The following is a 20,207-nucleotide window of genomic DNA, read 5'->3' as shown; positions in this document are numbered from 1 at the left end:
GATGCCAGTGGCAGTTAGATCCCCCAGCATCAGTTAGTGTCAGATTTTCCCCCGCACTATCACAACCCCCGTTATAAGTCACTGATCGTTCCCATTACTTGTATAAAAAAATAAATATAAATTCCAGTATATATCCCATAGTTTGTGGACACTATAACGTTCACGCAAAACCAATCAATATACACTTATTAAGATTTATTTTTACCAAAGATGTTTGGCCAACATTTGTTAAGAGATTTGATTTTTTTTTTTTTATGGGATATGTTTTACAGGAGAAAGTAAAAAATATTGTTTATTTTTCAAAATTGTTGGTCTATTTTTGTTTATATATTAAAAAATAAAAAACCCAGAGGTGATCAAATACCACCAAAAAGAAAGCTCTATTTGTGTAAAAAAAAAAAAAAATATATACATTTTGTTTGGGTACAGCATTGCATGACCGTGCATATGTCAGGTAAAGTAGAACAGTGCCACAAAAAAAATGGCCTGATCATGAAGGGGTTAAAACCTTCCAGAGCTGAAATGGTTAAACTGAATGTTTAATCAGGCTTTAAAAACTGAATACATGTCTTGAGCTCAAAATGGCTACCTTCAAAATGACAGTCAACAGGTCCTCTTTAACTGCTACTCATCAACAAAAGGAGAAATAAAAATATTGACATCTATGCAGAGAGATCATAGCTTAAAACTTAAGTGAATGTCCAATTCATCAAGTTCACCGAACCTTAGAAGTACATGGCTGCTCCACTATGAAGTATAGTCCCTTCCAGCTAGTTTGGCAGTGATGGGTTGGGTCTACAAGCAGAAGGGAGATAATGGAAGTGTCTTTGTTATAAAAAATAGAATGTTGACTCCGCAGTTGGCAGCAAATTGACAGTAATAATGCTGCTTAATGGAAGCCCTTATTCAGGACTTGCATTTGCTCCAGAGATTCCATGCTTCCTATAAGGATAAACAGTTCTTCTACTTCTGTGCAGAGGACAGCTGTGCAGAGAACAATAGAAGTGCATCACATACAGTATGCTATCAATACCTGCAGGCTTCCGATGCATGTTACCATGAATGGTAGATTCATCCATCACATACAGTATGCCATCAATACCTGCAGGCTTCCGATGCATGTTACCATGAATGGTAGATTCATCCATCACATACAGTATGCTATCAATACCTGCAGGCTTCCGATGCATGTTACCATGAATGGTAGATTCATCCATCACATACAGTATGCCATCAATACCTGCAGGCTTCCGATGCATGTTACCATGAATGGTAGATTCATCCATCGCATACAGCAGGGGTATTGAATTAAAATTGACAAAGGTCCAGTCAGTAAAATATTCTTCCAGCAGAGGTCCAAATTGCATGTTTGTGCGATGACCGCCCTGTATCCTCGCAACCAATCACCTGCTTGATAACTTGGGAAGCCCCCGCACTCTGTCCATAGCTGTCCTGCCTCCAGCTGTTGGCTCTTGAGAATGGCCATGGTGATGGCTGTGGGCAGAACAAATCTAAAGGGTGGGACTGCAGGGGTCCGGATGAGACATTAGCTGGGTCCGGACCCGGACCACGGTCCACCATTTAGTGATGCCTGACATACAGTATGCTATCAATACCTTCAGGCTTCTGATGCATGTTACCATGAATGGTAGATTCATCCATCACATACAGTATGCCATCAATACCTTTAGGCTTCTGATGCATGTTACCATGAATGGTAGATTCATCCAGCTGCACCTATTCCAATGGGACATACTGGACATTGGCTTTATTTTCTGAGACACTTCAACCAAAATCCAACAGTTGCCAATGCTGTATTCTCATCATAGCTTTATAACCATGGCAGTTACATTAACCGCAGATAATTCCAGTGGAATATGAGTATATTTTGTCCCTTTGTTTTTTCAGTTACAAAGCTTAACATTAACCAGATATTTCAACAAAACAACCTGTTTTTAGTATAGAGTTCTATGGCTTATTTTTTATGGATATCAGATTGCAGTGAAAATCGTACTTATAAATTGAGGCGTGTATAACTAAAGCAGACATTCTATATTTTCATACCTTATTGCCATTCATAAAGCAAACTCAGGAGACATATAAAAAATATATTACTTTGCTAGGAAGTGAGGTCAATGCCAGTAGGCTGCCATAAGCCGCAGTCTTTAAAGGTTCACTTAGAAATATATTTCACAGTGTTTACTGGGGATATCAAGTTTTTTTTTGCCTGCAATCCAACTTGAAACAAGTGAAGGTGATCAGAGGGTGTAGTGAGTTTTCTTTGGAAATGCTGAAACATCTGGCTTGTGGTAGAGACAGGTCCCATAGTTCCAAGGTATAAACCTGAGTCTTCTAATCCTAGCTGGAAACTAGGATGCTTAAGTAGGTCAGCAGGTGCTTTCCATTACCCAAGACCCATATGTTGGGTTCCAGAGATTTTTGGATTTGTTCTTTAGTTTGTGGGGCATTTGGGGTTTTGTCTCTGATGTGGAGTTTGGGTTTGATTGGGCCCATGAACTGTCTGAGGGTTCACCAACACATTGTAGACTGGGAGCTCGGAGGTTCCAGCTCACTAGATTTTCAACTCGTAACTCCTCAGGGAAATCACCTAGCTTATGCTCCATGGTCTGTGTGTCCAGCATAACTGGGAGCGCAGGGTTGCCCAAAAGAGGTGTCATTCCATTACAGCTGGTTGGCCGCATTATTGTACTGCCTTCATCTTCTAGGGCTGGGCAGCTTTCTACAGGGAGATCAGTATTGATGACATCAGGATCCTGAAAGACATGATAACACAAGAAACGTTTTACTCTCTACAGAAATGTATAGTTTGGGTGATGCATGTATCGAGTAGCTAAGTTACTAATAACATTTTTGAGTATATATGGTAAAACTCCAGACAGATAATAAGAATCGGAGACAAACAATATAGAGCAGTTTGTGGCTGTCATCACACTGGGAGACCTTAACCTCCCTGGCGGTATGATTCTTTCGGATTTTAGGTGCTGAAAGCGGTACCATTATTTTGCATGTAATTCTTAAGGATGAGCAGCCCAAACCAACTATTTACATATGATTTTTTTTTACTGTGCGTTCTTCTTTATAACATCTCGGGTATGATAAAGTTTGAAACACAAAATCATAAATTATAATATAATAAAAAACTATAAATAAGTTAAAGTATGTATGTATATATATATATATATATATATATATATATATATATACTGTGTATATATATATATAGATATATATATATATATATATATGTATATATATATATATATATATATCTATATATATGTATATGTATATACAGTATATATACGTATATATATATATACATGTGTATATATATATATATATATACGTATATATATATATATATATATATATATATATATATATATATATATATATATATTGTGACAGGAAGTCAGATAAATCTGGGAATGTAGTCACTGAGAGGAGACACATTCCCACCTGCTTTGAAAGTTCACTGATACTATAGGGTGTTGGCTGCAGAGAGAGCCAGCAGGAAGTTGAAAACCATTCAGCTGTTCAGAATGAGGAGATCAAGGACTCTATAATTTGTCCAGAGAAAATCTATTGAGTGCTGCCTCCTGTCGCCGTGTAGGCTGGGAGAGGAGGACAGACATACGTGTACCTCCCGACGCCGTGTGGGCATGGGAGAAGGACTGCTGCCGCCTGTCGCCGTGTGGGCTGGGAGAGGGGGACAGTCGGATGTGTGCCTCCCGACAAGCTGGTGAGCATGGGAGAAGACCCCCTAAAGCGATGTGAAGCTAAGGAGGGTAACCACGAGTGAAGACGTCTCAAAGGTGAGAAGACAAAGTGTTCCATGTGAAGAGTGTGAAGAGAAGTGTTCCATGTGAAGAGTGTGAAGAGTAAAGGGACCTGTTAAATGAACTGTGTTCCATGTGAAGAATCTGAAGAGTAAAGGATCCTGTTATAAATGAACATGTGCTGTGTGAAAGAAAACAAAGGGACATGTTCAATGGACAATGTTTGTGCTGTGTGAAAAGCAAACAAATGGACATTTGAGTGTCTGCTGTAGGATCAGCAGTGTCGGCCCAACAGTAGGTTGGAAAGACTTCTTAGGTAGGTTCCAGCTGTGAGAAGGTAGCCGCCCACAGAGGCAAGGATTTATTTTGTCTTTTATTTTATTTTGGCTGTTTTGATGCTTGCAATTGTGTTAAGTAAATTGCATGAATAAATCAGTCTTGTTTTTCAACCTCTAATCGGCTATCTCTGTGAAAACGCACCCCCAAAGGGGTCACCCATACGCCTACCACCGAGCTAATCCCTCACATATGGTGGAGGTATGCAGTGGGCATAAGCAGAGATCCCTGCAAGGAAGTGCAAATGTTTGATGAACTTTATCTGGTGCATGAGATTGCACAATCTATGTGTGCAGGAGAGAAGATCCTGACAGAAAAAAAAAAAAAAGTGTTTTAAAGAGACAGCGGTCTCAAAATTTTTTGATGAACTTTGTTGTGTCTGGTGCAAGTGACTGCACAAACTGTGTGCGCAGGAAAAGAGATCCTGCAAGAGAGAGAAAAACTACATGTGTTGAAGAGACAGTGGTCTGAAAATTGTTTGCTGGACTGTGAAAAATTTGTTTGTGGAGTTATTGAAGATGGGGCGGTCCAAACGCCTGAAAAATGCAAAGATAGATGAAATGAGAGACCGGATTCTTTGGATGGAGGGGATGTTGCCGTCTGAACCAGCCCCATCCATGCCTAAAGAGAGTCTACTAAAGAGGAAGGTTGTTGTCCCTAGCAACACTGATGAAACTGCTATGGAGACGCAGTGTGCTCAGATGAAAAGTAAACTCAAAATGGAGGAGATGTTGAAACATCTGATTATATCAAATGCAGCTCAACAGCAAGCAAATGCAGCTCAACAGCAGGCAAATGCGGATTTTCAGCGGAGCTTTGCAGCTCAGCAAAAGGCTCACCAAGAGAGCATGGCAGGCTGGAAACAGAGACGCCAGCAGCCAATGGAGGCCATCGGTTTGGAAGAAACCGAGTATGTGTGCAGGGCTGAGTTGGATGCCTTGCAACGGAAAATGGAAGAAAAGGAACAAGCCTTGGAATTGCTTAAAATGGAGCATAGAAACTTGCAGGAAATGAATGAACTACTCAAGTCTCATGTGTCACAGTGGGAAGAATCCACTGCTCTTCTTTTGGTCGAGTTGCAAAAACGCAGAGAGACTATAATGGAGAAAGATACCATCCTCATGGAAAAGGAAAGTGAAATTCAGACTTTGCAGAAGCAAAGTATAGCTGATATGTTGGAGTTGCGTAATCAGCTGGAAAAAAGTCTTCAGTGTTTGGAAGTTACAAAAATAGACCTGCAGGAGTCGCAGGAACAGAATGTTGCTCTGAAAGCGACATTGTCTCTCAACGACAAAGAGAAAAGTGAAAGAGAGGCTAAATTACTGAGTACTGTGTATGAGCTCACTACTTTAAGCAATGTGGTAAATGAATGGCGTGCGGACTGTGAAAGTTGGAAAGGGGAAGCCCAACGTGTCCAGCAGCAGTTAAAGGAGAAAGAAGCCTGTGTGGCAGAATTACATTCTTATTCCCAGATGCTAGCCAATGAGGTGAAGGCTCTTATGCAGGGAAAAGAAGATTGTGAACATAAGAGGGAAAAAGTAGAGGCACAGCTTCTGGAATCGCAAGTCAAGGTGTCAGAAGGTGACCGATTGTGTGCTAAGCTGTCAGAGAAGGCAAACCGACTGCAGGTTGAGTTGGACAATGTTACAAATCAGCTTTCTCAAGCAGACAGCAAATCTAGAGAAATTGCGGAAGATTTTTCTATCTTGGAATCGCAGCTGCAAGACACGCAGGAACTCTTACAGGAAGAGAGGTGTCAAAGGCTGAGTTTTAGCACAAAGCTCAAACAAATGGAAGATGAGAAAAATGGCTTCCTGGAACAATTAAAAAAGGAGGCGGAAGCAAAGAAAAACCTATCAGAGCAAGTCGCAACATTGCAAGCTCAGATAGCGGATATGAAAAAACGCATGGAAGAAAGCGTTGGTTCATTACAGTGTGTTGAAGATGTGAAAAAGAAGTTTGATCAGATGCTTGGTGAAGAGAAGACTGTGTCTGCAAAATATGCAGAAGAACGCGCCCGTGCAGAAACGGAGGTGCGTGATAACGAGAGCAAAGCCCTGTTCTTGGCTCGCTCTTTGGAGGAAGCTCTAGAGTGTAAGGCTGAACTAGAAAGTGTTAACAAACAGCTGCGTACAGAAATGGAAGAATTGGTCAGCTCCAAGGATGATGTTGTGAAAAGAGTTCAGGAGCTAGAAAAGTCTAAGCGAGCCTTAGAACAGCAAGTAGAAGAGATGAAGATTCCGTTGCAGGAACTGGAAGAGGAATTCCAGGCAACAGAGGATCTGTCCCAAAGAGGGGATAGTGTGCCTGATGCAGTTTTTAAAAGGATCAGTGTTTTGGGGTCTGTCCTGAGTGAGCCTCAGAAATGTGATGACATGTGGCTTGAATCACCCCTTTGGAATAAACCGTTCCTTCAAAAACTTCAAGCATTGGAAAATGTATCATTAGAGCTTCAGCAAACAAAGGAGCTGAGTAAGAAATGTGATGATTTCTCAGTTCAGGCTGAAAACCTAGTGGGGAAAACTAAGGCTGTTGGTGAAAACGTGAAGCAAATGAATAAGTGCCTTTCAGGGAGTGTTTCCAAAATGGAACTGGTGAAAGACGGGTGGCAGAAGTTTGATCGTGATCTTGAGATGCATTCCATGTGGAATTCAGATAGAGAAAAAGAACTAGGTGACCTTGAGCGGTCAAATAGTTCAGCAGAAAGTGCATTGAAGAAACCTGTAAAAGAATGTGTTGCAGTTCCATGCTTCTTCACTGATGCAGAGAGGAGGTCTATAATGGATACCACCCAGATCGCTGGGTTCAACTGTGTTGTTGCCTTTAACCCCTATGTTGGTGTAAGGAAAGTTGATGATGTTCTGGTTGACTACTTCTGTGAAGAGTTTGGCAAGAAATATAAACTGAATATCAAATCAAATAGTAGGCCTTTACTGCGACTCGCTCAGGAGGGCGAAAAGTTTAAGAAGTTGATGAGTGCAAATGCTTCCGATCTGCCTATGAATATGAAATGTTTGGTGAATGATATTGATATCTCTGGGAAAAGGAACAGGGGTCACTTTGAAGAAATGTGTGACAGCCTGTTGTCTCAATTGGAAAATCCTCTGCACAGCATCTTAGAGCAAGCAAAGCTCAAGAAGGAAGATCATTCCCTTTTACAACAAAAAGTCAATGATTGTGTACAGATGTATGGAGAGGCAACTCAAGTCACAGAGGGATGTCAAGAGTCCCTACTTGGAACAAAGCTTAGTGAAGCAAAGGTTCTCAAAGTTTTGTGGAAAACATTTATGGATTGCAGAGAGAGGCGTCTTAAGAATGTTGAAGACATTAAGACTAGCCCAATTGAGTTGCCTATGGATCACGGTCCTCCATGGTGGATTGGACAGACGGTTATGAGAGACAAGCTGTCTGACATTTATGAGAAAGCTGTCAATGAAGATGACAGAAACGAGAAGGAGCAAAATGATGCCAAAAATGCAGTTGAAGAATGTGTATATGAGATGAGAGACAAACTGTGTGGCATTTATGAGAAATCTGTCAATGAAGATGACAAAACAGTTTCATCCGGAAGCTTGAGGATAATAGGAGGCTTATCAGTGAGTCAGCAGTGCCTGACACATGCGTGCCTGGAAATATGTGTCCCAACCCTAGGGTTGAAACAAGAGGGGGGGGTATGTGACAGGAAGTCAGGTAAATCTGGGAATGTAGTCACTGAGAGGAGACACATTCCCACCTGCTTTGAAAGTTCACTGATACTATAGGGTGTTGGCTGCAGAGAGAGCCAGCAGGAAGTTGAAAACCATTCAGCTGTTCAGAATGAGGAGATCAAGGACTCTATAATTTGTCCAGAGAAAATCTATTGAGTGCTGCCTCCTGTCGCCGTGTAGGCTGGGAGAGGAGGACAGACATACGTGTACCTCCCGACGCCGTGTGGGCATGGGAGAAGGACTGCTGCCGCCTGTCGCCGTGTGGGCTGGGAGAGGGGGACAGTCGGATGTGTGCCTCCCGACAAGCTGGTGAGCATGGGAGAAGACCCCCTAAAGCGATGTGAAGCTAAGGAGGGTAACCACGAGTGAAGACGTCTCAAAGGTGAGAAGACAAAGTGTTCCATGTGAAGAGTGTGAAGAGAAGTGTTCCATGTGAAGAGTGTGAAGAGTAAAGGGACCTGTTAAATGAACTGTGTTCCATGTGAAGAATCTGAAGAGTAAAGGATCCTGTTATAAATGAACATGTGCTGTGTGAAAGAAAACAAAGGGACATGTTCAATGGACAATGTTTGTGCTGTGTGAAAAGCAAACAAATGGACATTTGAGTGTCTGCTGTAGGATCAGCAGTGTCGGCCCAACAGTAGGTTGGAAAGACTTCTTAGGTAGGTTCCAGCTGTGAGAAGGTAGCCGCCCACAGAGGCAAGGATTTATTTTGTCTTTTATTTTATTTTGGCTGTTTTGATGCTTGCAATTGTGTTAAGTAAATTGCATGAATAAATCAGTCTTGTTTTTCAACCTCTAATCGGCTATCTCTGTGAAAACGCACCCCCAAAGGGGTCACCCATACGCCTACCACCGAGCTAATCCCTCACAATATATACATAAAAAGTACAGTAAAACTGCAGAAAAGGGCACTGGGGGGCAAACTAATGTGACTATATTTTATTTTGCATTGTATCAGTGTGTTTGGTGTGTTTTACATTTGAATTTGCCGCCTGTTCCACACCCCTGCGAGCGTCACGTTGCAGGAGACGGAAGCCGGGAGACGGAGAGGATCGGGAGGAAGAACCGCCACCAGACACCGCCGGGACACATCGCTGGATCCCGGTGACAAGGTAAGTAATGCTGCTTTCAGGATCCAGTGATGCTTCTGGCGGTACCCCGAGTGTGGCTCGGGGTTACCGCTTTTGGCTCTGAAATTTAACCCCGAGCCACGCTCGGGAATACCGCTAAGAAGGTTAAACGTAACCTTTTTTTATTAACTTAAAGCGAAACTTCACCCAAAAGGAGAAATCCCCCCCCCCTCCAATACTTGGAATTTTTTTTTTTGGTTGGGGGGAGCGGGTACCTGATTTTGACAGGTACCTGCTCCAACCTCCGGTCAGATCGCCACAGCAAATGGACCCAGGGCTCTACCCCCCTCCTTCCCCACACAGCCTCTTGGGACTAGTCACAGATCCCAGGAGACTGCGGGAATAATCATGGGGCACAGTGTGGCTCGTACATACGCAGTGAGCAGCTGGCTGTAAAGCTGCAAGGACTCCAGTCAGCTGCCAACAGTTAAGATGCTAGCGTCTGCACCCGAAAACTAGCAGAGAGGTGGGAAGGGTGAGGATATCGCTGGATCCCAAAACAGGAAAGTGTAGCTGCTGACTTTTACAATTGTTTTTACTGGGGGAAGAACCTATTTAATAAATCTGCATGAATAAATTCCTGACATGTCAAAATATACAGAAACAGTATAAGGCCAGTGTTGATGGAATTCGATGGGCAAATGCCACCTGCTATTGATATCAGTTTTATCTTCTAAGATCATTCATAATTCAGTGTAGGTGCATTTGACTTACAGTTGACGTACTTCATGCTGCTTTTACATATACTTGTATGAGGAGAGAAGCAGTTCTGAAGCTAACAAAGCCCATTGACTTGTTGATCAAAATGCTCTACATTTAATAATTAAAACGCAGTTCATGAGTTTCAGTCTAGTGCAGTGTTTCTCAACTTCGGTCTTTAGGGCACACTAACAGGCCAGGTTTACAAGAAAACTAAAATACATCACAGGTGATATAATTTGCTGCTCACTGATTGCAGTATTCTAGTCTGCATCTCCCCAAGGTAATACTTAAAATCTGGTCTGTTAGTGTGCCCTGCGGACCAGAGTTGAGAATCACTGGTCTAGTGACGTTGCCTAGGCTGAGATGATGTCATCTCTCTGCAGCAGGCAGGAGAAAGCATTTTCTCACTACAGTATATTCTTCTTCAGTCCTTACTCAGGCTGCAACAAGTCATAAGGTAATAGGCTGCTGTGGGAGCTGATCTGTGTCAGACATTTGTGAATACAGCCAAGAACTGTACAGGCACCAGGATTTACATGAATGTTTAATCACCAAGCCAACATCCTAGCCTGGGAAGAAGATGATGATCTTGTATGATGCCTGAACAAAGATAGAATAATCCTTCATGAAAGAAAGGCAGATTTAGACCCCTTTCACACTTGTGCGACTTGTCATGCGATTTGGGACTGCAAAATCGCATGACAAGTCGGTCTCCATTATTTCCAATGAGCCCCATTGATATCTGTGCGACTTGAAGTCGCACCGACTTCAAAGTAGTCCCTGCACTACTCTTGGCATGATTTTGATACGTTTTGAGTAAAAGACATTATAAGCCCAGTCAAACTTGCATCAAAATCGTGGCAAAAAGTCACGTCAAAATCGCGCGACTTTGAAGTCCCACAAGTGTGAAAGGGGCCTAAGTCATTGTCAGGGTGAGTACTGTGTTGTGAGAGGTAATCAATGGAATAACTGTTTTGAAAGTTATACATAGTAGTAGTAAATTGCGTTAAAAAAATCAAACAAACTGGTCCCCCCACAGACTTATGTCAAAGTGCTAGTATGCACCACATGCTAGCACATTAAGAAAAACGTGCAGTATCTCACAAAAGTGAGTACACCCCTCATATTTTTGTATATATTTTATTATATATCTTTTCATGCAACAACACTGAAGAAATTACACTTTGCTACACCTTAAAGCAGTGACTGTACTATAACAGTGTAAATTTGCTGTCCCCTCAAAATAACTCAACACACAGCCATTAATGTCTAAACCGCTGGCAACAAAAGTGAGTACACCCCTAAGTGAAAATCTCCAAATTGGGCCCAATTAGCCATTTCCCCCCCCTCCGGTTTCATGTGACTTGTTAGTGTTACAAGGTCTCAGGTGTGAATGGGGAGCAGGTATGTTAAATTTTGTGTTATCGCTCTCACTCTCTCATACTGGTCACTGGAAGTTCAACATGGCACCTCATGGCAAAGAACTCTCCGAGGATCTGAAAAAAAGAATTGTTGCTCTACATAAAGATGGCCTAGGCTATAAGAAGATTGCCAAGACCCTAAGCTGCAGCATGGTGGCCAAGACCATACAGCGGTTTAACAGGACAGGTTCCACACAGAACAGGCCTCGCCATGGTCGACCAAAGAAGCTGAGTGCACATGCTCAGCGTCATATCCAGAGGTTGTCTTTGGGAAATAGACGTATGAGTGCTGCCAGCATTGCTGCATGGGTTGAAGGGGTGGGGGGACAGCATGTCAGTGCTCAGACCATACACGCACACTGCATCAAATTGGTGTGCATGGCTGTCATCCCAGAAGAAAGCCTCTTCCAAAGATGATGCACAAGAAAGCCCGCAAACAGTTTGGTGAAGACAAACAGACTAAGGACATGGATTACTGGAACAATGTCCTGTGGTCTGATGAGACCAAGATAAAAGTATTTGGTTCAGATGGTGTCAAGCGTGTGTGGCGGCAACTAGGTGAGGAGTGCAAAGACAAATGTGTCTTGCCTACAGTCAAGCATGGTGGTCACACTCATTATTGACAATATTGGCCCAATTTGGACATTTTCACTTAGGGGTGTACTCACTTTGGTTGCCAATGGTTTAGACATTAATGGCTGTGTGTTGAGTTATTTTGAGGGGACACCAAATTTACACTGTTATCCAAGCTGTACATTTGAATTTTACATTGTAGCAAAGTGTAATTTCTTTAGTGTTGTCACATGAAAAGATATAATAACATTTTTGCAAAAATGTAAGGGGTGTACTCACTTTTGTGAGATACTGTACCTAAAAAAATGGATCCTTCCAGCAGCGTGCTGTCAACGCGGACATGGAATACATCTTCACCCAGTCTCCCTACTGGGTTCATGGGCATCGGCCGATTAAATGGCTGAGCTGCATTGACGTCACTCCTGCACATGTGTCGGTGACATCACCGGCTGCTACACATGTAAAAATCTCCTACAAGGTGCATATTTGGAGATATTTACTGTACCTACAGGTAAGCCTCATTATAGGCTTACCTGTAGGCAGGGGCGTATCTACCGCAAGGCATATAAGGCATTTTTCCCCTGCATTTTTCACGAGGGCGGTGCAGCCCCCAGGCAGAAGGGTGCAGTTAATTCAGGGGGTGAAGGGGGTTCAATTGCCCTCCCTAAGTTATTTCTTGACCCCCCATGTGCTCCCCTGCAAAGGGCAGACTGTATTGGGTAGTCTCTGCTGGGCTCGGGCGGTCTCGGCTGGGCTCGGGCGGTCTCGGCTGGGCTTGGGCAGGCCTGCAGTGATGTAATGCACCGCTTAGCGCTTTTTTTGATTTACAGCAACAGCCAGGACTGGCTAAGGAGGTGGGAGTGCCAGCTCCGGGAGCCTCAGGGTGGGGTACTGCTGTTCTTGGACTACTGTTTTAACATAAGAAAATATATTGATTTCCAGGTCCACCCTAACACATTACATGCTATCAATCACAAGCGGGATTCCTCATCAAGAGTGAAAGGTGGAAGACTATCTGCCCATGCAGATTATGTTCTCTAGACTGCTAGTTGGACTTAAACAGCGAAGAAACCATTTGGTGAACAATTACAAGTTCCAGTCCTTGTGTACAGCAATGAGCACTTCCAGATTCTCAGAGGTGCTTGTTAACACTAATGACTAACTCCTACATGGCCCATTTGTTATGAGCAATGCTTGAATTTCTTGCATCTCTCCTAAGACAGCATAATGAGCTACAAAATACTAGACCTAGGGAAAAACGGGTCCAAAAAGCACTAAATGAAAGGCAGCACTAATGTGCCTGTAATTAGTCTACACTAAGGAAGGAAAATATGTCTTTCTATATTTTAAGGCATGCGGGCAGAAAAAAAGGCTAGATTCGCTTCTTATTACCTACAAAGTGAAAGCACAGTCCCAGTTGCCCAATGTTTTAACCTTTGTGATTAATAATATTCATCCTTTTTGTCAGAAAGGTTTGTACTCTGTTGAAATGTTGGCTGTTAGAGATTGATAATCTATGTATATATGCTGAATCAGCCCATGTTTGTCCTCCAGAGGAATGCTATGAATTGATGATGTGCGCAAGCACAGCTCTAGGTAATATCTGCTTCATGGAATATTACTAGAATTGCCTGTGGACATGCCCAGGGCTGCCGATAGGGAAGGGGGAAGAGCCAGCCCATCAGTACTCCATTAGTCCATCAAGGGGGCCCTAGGGCAGAGAGGGGACTTTATACTTTTAATGGGGCTCAGGTGGAATATTACCATAGGCTGCAGCACCTTTCGCTGCAAATACAGCTGCAAGTCTTTTTGGGGATGTCTTTACCAGCTTTGCACATCTAGAGAGTGACATCTTTGCCCATTTTTCTTTGCAAAATAGCTCAAACTCTGTCAGATTGGATGGAGAGCGTCTGTAAACACCAATTTTCAAGCCTTGCCACAGATTCCCAATTGGATTTAGGTCTGGCGTTTGACTGGGCCATTCTAACACATGAATATGCTTTGATATAAACCATTCCATTGTAGCTCAACTCTTACCAGCTTCCCTGTCCCTGCTGAAGAAAAGCATCCCCACAACATAATGCTGCTACCACCATGTTTCACGGTAGGGATGGTGTGTTCTGGGTTATTTGCAGTGTCAGTTTTCCACCGCAGATAGCATTTTGCTTTTATGCCGAAAAGTTAAATTTTGGTCTCATCTGACCAGAGCACCTTCTTCTACATGTTTGCTGTGTCCCCCACATGGCTTCTCACAAACTACAAACTTGAATTCTTAAGGCTTTCTTTCAACAATGGCTTTCTTCTTGCCACTCTTCCATAAAGGCCAGATTTTTGGAGTGCACGACTAATAGTTATCCTATTGACAGATTCTTCCACCTGAGCTGTGGATCTCTGCAGCTCCTCCAGAGTTACCATGGACCTCTTGGCTGCTTCTCTGATTAATGCTCTCTATGCCCGGCCTGTCAATTTGAGCGGATGGCCATGTCTTGGTAGGTTTGCAGTTGTGCCATACTCTTTCCATTTTCGGATGATGGATTGAACAGTGCTCCGTGAGATGTTCAAAGCTTGGCATATTTTTATAACCTAACACTGCTTTAAACTTCTCCACAACTTTATCCCTCACCTGTCTGGTGTGTTCCTTGGCCTTCATGATGCCGTTTGTTGTCTAAGGTTCTCTAACAAACCTCTGAGGGCTTCGCTGAACAGCTGTATTTATACTGAGATTAACTTACACACAGATGGACTCTATTTACTAATTAGGTGACTTCTGAAGACAATTGGTTCCACTAGATTTTAGTTAAGGGTATCAGAGTAAAGGGGGCTGAATACAAATGCATGCCACACTTCTCAGATATTTATTTGTAAAATATTTTAGAAACCATTTATCATTTTCCTTCCACTTTACAATTATGTGCCTTTTTGCCTTGGTCTATCACATAAAATCCAAAATAAAATACATTTACATTTTTGGTTGTAACGTGACAAAATGTGAAAAGTTTCAAGGGGTATGAATACTTTTTCACGGCACTGTATATAGCACCCACAATTTGCACAGCTGTTAACAAAAAAGAAAAAAAAGAGATAGTACAGTCACAGTACTAGTAAATATAAGAGGATTAGGAGGGCTCTGCTCGTGAGAGCTTACAGTCTAAAAGGGAAGGGCAAACAATACAAATGGTAATAACTGTAAAGGATGAGGTGATGGAAAAAAGTAGAAGCAGTTTTCAGGTGTAGGCAGGATAGACATCCCTGAAGAGATGAGTTTTCAGTGATTGCCTTAAGGCGGACAGACTAGGAGATAGCCAGACAGGGGCAATGAGTGCCAGAGGATGGGAGAGGCTCGGGAGAAGTCCCGGAAGCGAGCATAGGAGTGGGTAGTCATGGCTTGAGCGTTGTGATGGCACCTCAGTGTACCATACAAAGTCAAAAATGCATTTTAGTCAAGCGTTACTGCAGTGCATAAGTCTGAAGAGCCCCCTAAACTTGTATATACCTATATGGTAAAACCAAGCTATATTAGCTAAACTTGTAAAACACCAAAACCTGTAGCAATGAATCAGAGTCCCTCTTTCAGATACATAATCAGTTAAAGTCTCTTATGGATTACTGCTCTGCACTACAAAATAAGCTCAGATTTTTAGTGACAACTCCTACCTGTGTGCAGTACATAATCCGTTCCAATATGGTTGAGAAGTTTGGTCGGTGATCTGGTGTGTGCTGCCAGCACTGCGTCATTATCCGATATCTAAAACATAGAGTGAGAGCAGGGTCATCGTTATCCCGAACACAACATTTTACCAGGACTTTTCCATTTGATGATCTTACCAAAATTCTATTAAAACCAAACCAATAACCCTAAAGGGATGTTTTGTTTTCCTTCCTCACCCTGGCTATGCTGTGGGCTGTGGGTGCTGTGGAAGTTTATAGTCAGGGGAGGAAGCCTTGTACCCTGCACTATACCCTCTGCAGACACAGGAGCCTTGTGTCCAAACAATGGATTCTCTGTAGACTCTAATGGTATCACACCCATCAATGTTTGTGCCAGAGGCCAAGTAATCAAGGCTGTTTAGGCTTTAGGCCACATGAAGAAGCTCAAAACAACTTTTCTCAAATTCAGGACAAGCAAGAGATACTTTTTTAATAATGTAATTTTTTAATGTTGGCATGAACCCCATTGTTTTATATTAAGTGTACATTTTACATTTTAATGTAAGGCTCCTTCAACTGAACTTGTCACTACAGTAAATATATTAAGACCCTTTAAAACTTCCAGTTGTGATGGATACTTGCCCCCCCCCCCCAAATTGGCACTGTGGTTCCTCCCTTAGTTCCCATTAGTGACCTAGTAGGTGGCAGATTGAATGACTCATCTGGGGGCCAGGTATCCGACACACCGAGAATTGTCAGCTACCTGTGGCACCCACAAAGATTTTACTTATAATCCATTGGAAAGGTAAATATTAAGTCCCTTTTTTACTGGGCATTTCTGTGTGTTTTGTTATACTGTAATGACATGATAGCTTTAAAGGATATGGAACACCTTAACTGCATATTATGTTCAGATTTTTAGGAGAGCATCAGAAGAAAAGGAGGCTTCGCTAACCTGCTTATAGCCACAGAGAACAAAAAAGACCAAACTCACTTAAACATTTGCAGACTGAAGACTTACACTGGTCCGGGGCAGCTTTTGGGAGGATCCATCCGTCCACCACTTGTTACAAACTCCAGCACCTCCTGGTTGGTTTTACATGGGTAAGGCATATATCCTAATGAGAATATCTCCCAAAGTAGTACACCAAAGGACCTAAAACAGCAAACAAATCCCGCATGTCACTTCTGCAGAGCATATTATAATATATTTAGATTTTGATCACTCTGAAGCTTTTTCTACAAGAAAATGTAAAGTGGAACTTCAACTTTTTCTACATTTGTGGATACATAATTAAATCACAAAGAAAGAATCAGCGATAAAGGACTTTTGAGGTACCCAGACACTACAACTAATAGTATAATGAATTGAATAATTTTACTAGCATAGCAAAAATAATAACTAACGAAATGAAACTAGTCTGGCCACCATCCATTCAAATGTTTCCTAACATACAACACTACACCTAGCACTGTTAGGTCTCTATCAACTTGTACTAACGTACTGTATATTGTCTTTCTTGATTTGACTTGTCTGGCAAGTATTTTGGCCATTGGTTCTTGTTAATTGCATTTTCACAGTAATAAAACCCACAATAAATAAAAAAATAAAAAAAACGATTACTACCTAAATCATAGTTATCCCATCCAGCACCTCCTAGCACCCTCCTTATGTAGCTCTATATTCAAGGACATTTCTTTGTGATTTCATAATAAAACCATGTGGGATGTGGTACCTTGCTATTTTTTGGCCATAATCTATTACCATTTGGATTTAAGGTGTGTATAGTCGGGAATAATTAGAACCTCTATTAGGTGTTTACCTTCCTAATGTGATCCCACTGCAGAGATTCCCCTTCACGTCTTGCTCCAGAGACAATGAGGTTGATTTACTAAAGGCAAATAGACTGTACACTCTTCAAGTGCAGTTGCTCTAGAGCAGGCATGTCCAACCTGCGGCCCGGGGGCCGCATGCGGCCCGGAACCGCAGGCAATGCGGCCAACTACCCCTGACAATCTTTTTTTTTTTACTGGGGAGGAAGTAAGTCGGGTCGGGGGCACGGCCACAGCGCCTTCCAACTAACAGTAGGCAGAGGCTACCTCGGAGGGGAGGGGGGGGAGGCGAGCATGTACAGTGTTTCTGATTTCTACCACCAGGACCACTTCAAATCACTGAAGTGGTCATGGTGGTTAGAGTGTTCCTTTAATATCTCTCAGAAGAAGTAAGCTTCTGTATACTGATTCCATTTCATTTGATCGTCCTCTAGTTGTGTTAAATTAGTGCAGGCGGTGCGGGAAGGGCGTGGCAGGGTTGTATTATTTATATACCTATTCTCTTCACTCAATGTGGCCCAGAGAAGCCAAAAGGTTGGACACCCATGCTCTAGAGCCTAATAAATGAGGAAAGCTCAGTTGATTTCCATCATCCAATCATGTGCAAAAAATGTTTTATTATTTTTTACATTTTCCTTGCATGCGATTGGGCATTCTTTGTAAAGAGACATTTTACATCATGTACTAAACTCTGGAGCAATTGCACTATCAGAGTGCAACTGCACTTGCAAATACTCAGTCTATTTGCCTTTAGTAAATCGACCTCCATATTCTAACTAGAACAGGAAGTGAGGAGACATCTAACAGGGATTCAATACGTTTTTGTAGAGTGGAAATTGGCTAGATGTTCCATCAGCATTTCTTGATCTATGTGTCTTATTGGAGACTTCCAAATTGTTACATTTCTCTACATTTCCTATAATACATATAGGATTTTATTCAGATTCTTATACAATAAAAAGCCAACATGTTTAGGGGGTTCAAAGGGCCCCCCTATATCATAGCTTGGTACTGTTGAACAAAGTGTGTCTTAGGTTGATAGAAGTGGAGGGATCCTGAGGGGTATTAGTATGATTACAATTCATAGAGGGTACAGCGCCAAATAAGTGTTCAAGAAATTCCAAAAACACTTCACATAATGTCCGCCAGCTGAAGATGGTAATAAAGTCCCCACACCAATTGCTGTGAGAAGGAATATAAAAGCACTCGTCACCACTGTGAGGGAGGGGGAAAACTTGATTACCAGATTCAGTTGATCCTCAATTTATAGAGCGGTCAATAACCGCATGTGTAGAAACCAGGGCAAATTGGATCAGCAACTTGAACCAGGCTAAATGTCCTTCACTGTGGCTCCTTTAGAAAGGTGTACCCCGCAATCCTGAGGCAGGAAGCTCACACCCCTAGCAATGTATGTATATACAGTAGCCTTTTTATCTCAAAGGATGCAAAGGACACAACAATAGTGCAGTATGTCTAAAAAGCTGGGATCGCTGCTTTAATTCAAAATATTGCATTCACAAACAATTACAGTAGTATGATTACTGCAGGAGCCAGTTAAGCCCTAACTAAGAATCTGGAGCGATTATTACCTCCCAGAATCCCCCCTATTCTATTAGTCCAGTACACACTTTGTTCAACAGTATCAAGCAAGTACCCATATTAGGTAATGTTATTTTATTACAAAACAAAAACCAAGAATGACTACAAAAAAGAAAAAATTTGGACAATTAGGAAGATTACCAGGAGTCAGTCTTGGAAGTGAAGATTCCTTCTAGAAAAGCCTCGGGAGGCATCCACTTCACAGGCAGCATGGCCCTCCCTCCTTTTCGATAGTAACTTGCTCTGAAAAAAACAATACACGTTTTATACACATTCAAGGTCATATTCAGACATCATGCTGTCATGGGCACACCTGGATAACAACATCCTTTAGTACAAGCCCTGCCTTTAATATTCTAATATTAACAACTACTGCTAGAATGCACTATTTGAGGAAGCAAGCTATTCTTTAACATATTACATCAACAAATAAGAGAAAGGAAAGATGTTTTCATGTTTCTTAAGTTATAGTGAGTCTTCCTTCCACTCAACTATCATAGAATATCAAACACCTTCCTACAGCGGACATGATGAAACTATCCACAAATATTCATAGTTGGCCAGAAAAAAGATGTAAAATGGGGGAAAAAAATTCAGACTGTATACTTTGGGGTTTGGTGTTGCCTCGTTTACCTTGCTACCCTAGGTACAGGCCTGCAAGTGCTGTTATAGTAAATGCAGCCATGCCCTTGGTTTACAAGGGGAACTCCAGTCCAATATAGAATTCAGCAACTACAGGGGATGCATGCTACTTCCACCATGCTTATGTTTTTTCCTATCAGAATTGTGGAGTACGCCAAACCACCTTGTGCTACAAAAGTCCATTGCCGCTAAAAAACAGGAGTTCTGAGGGTGCCAATGTCCTTGCTTACTATTATACTTTTATCCTTAAACACATTCATCATGGCATGTTCATAGTGTATATATTTTGAGTAATAAAATATATTCACAGAAGTTAGAAGCTTAAATATATAGACCCAGGTTGAGTTATTTAAATATTTTACGCCTTAATTATTGAAGTAAAACTATAAAGATTTTGGGTATAAGATTTTCATCTTTTGGCTTAGAAGACCAAAAACATGGACGCTCTGAAATCCATCACAGACACTTTTCATTGGCTTTTTATGGATCGGCCTCAATTATAACAGATATGGAGTTCTTACCTGTAGATGTCCCGAGCCATTCCAAAATCACCTATTTTAGCCACACGTCCACTGCTGGTATGGGTCAGAAGGCAATTTCTGGCTGCGATATCCCTAATGGAAAAAATGCATTGGTGAGCAAATATAGCTGAGCAGTACATATTAAATCACTACCAAATTTAGATGCAAAGCATTATGGGAAAGAAGGCAGAGGTGGTAGCCATAATAGATTAGTGTTTTTATTCCCCTGCAGAAATGGCATATGGCTGTCTGTTCTCTGTGTTTTGTTAAATGATTGTTTATACTGATCATC

At 41.9% G+C, this 20,207-nt stretch overlaps 1 protein-coding gene across 1 annotated transcript in view; it reads right to left on the bottom strand.

Moving 5' to 3' along the window:
- Positions 1-560: 560 nt before the first annotated feature.
- LTK (leukocyte receptor tyrosine kinase) overlaps positions 561-20,207 on the bottom strand; it is a 379,826-nt gene continuing 360,179 nt past the window's right edge. Inside the window, 6 exon segments of the mRNA XM_082274964.1 lie at positions 561-1,033; positions 1,686-2,774; positions 15,327-15,417; positions 16,342-16,476; positions 18,894-18,995; positions 19,916-20,008. Of these exon segments, the coding sequence (XP_082131090.1) occupies positions 2,388-2,774; positions 15,327-15,417; positions 16,342-16,476; positions 18,894-18,995; positions 19,916-20,008 (808 nt within the window). The 3' untranslated portion in view covers positions 561-1,033; positions 1,686-2,387.

The sequence above is a fragment of the Pelophylax lessonae genome (genome assembly GCF_965119305.1).
Source record: "Pelophylax lessonae genome assembly, chromosome: 13".
In the NCBI taxonomy this organism is placed as follows: Eukaryota; Metazoa; Chordata; class Amphibia; order Anura; family Ranidae; genus Pelophylax; species Pelophylax lessonae.
The sequence above is the reverse complement of the archived record's forward strand: the minus strand, read 5'-3'. Positions and strand labels throughout refer to the sequence as shown.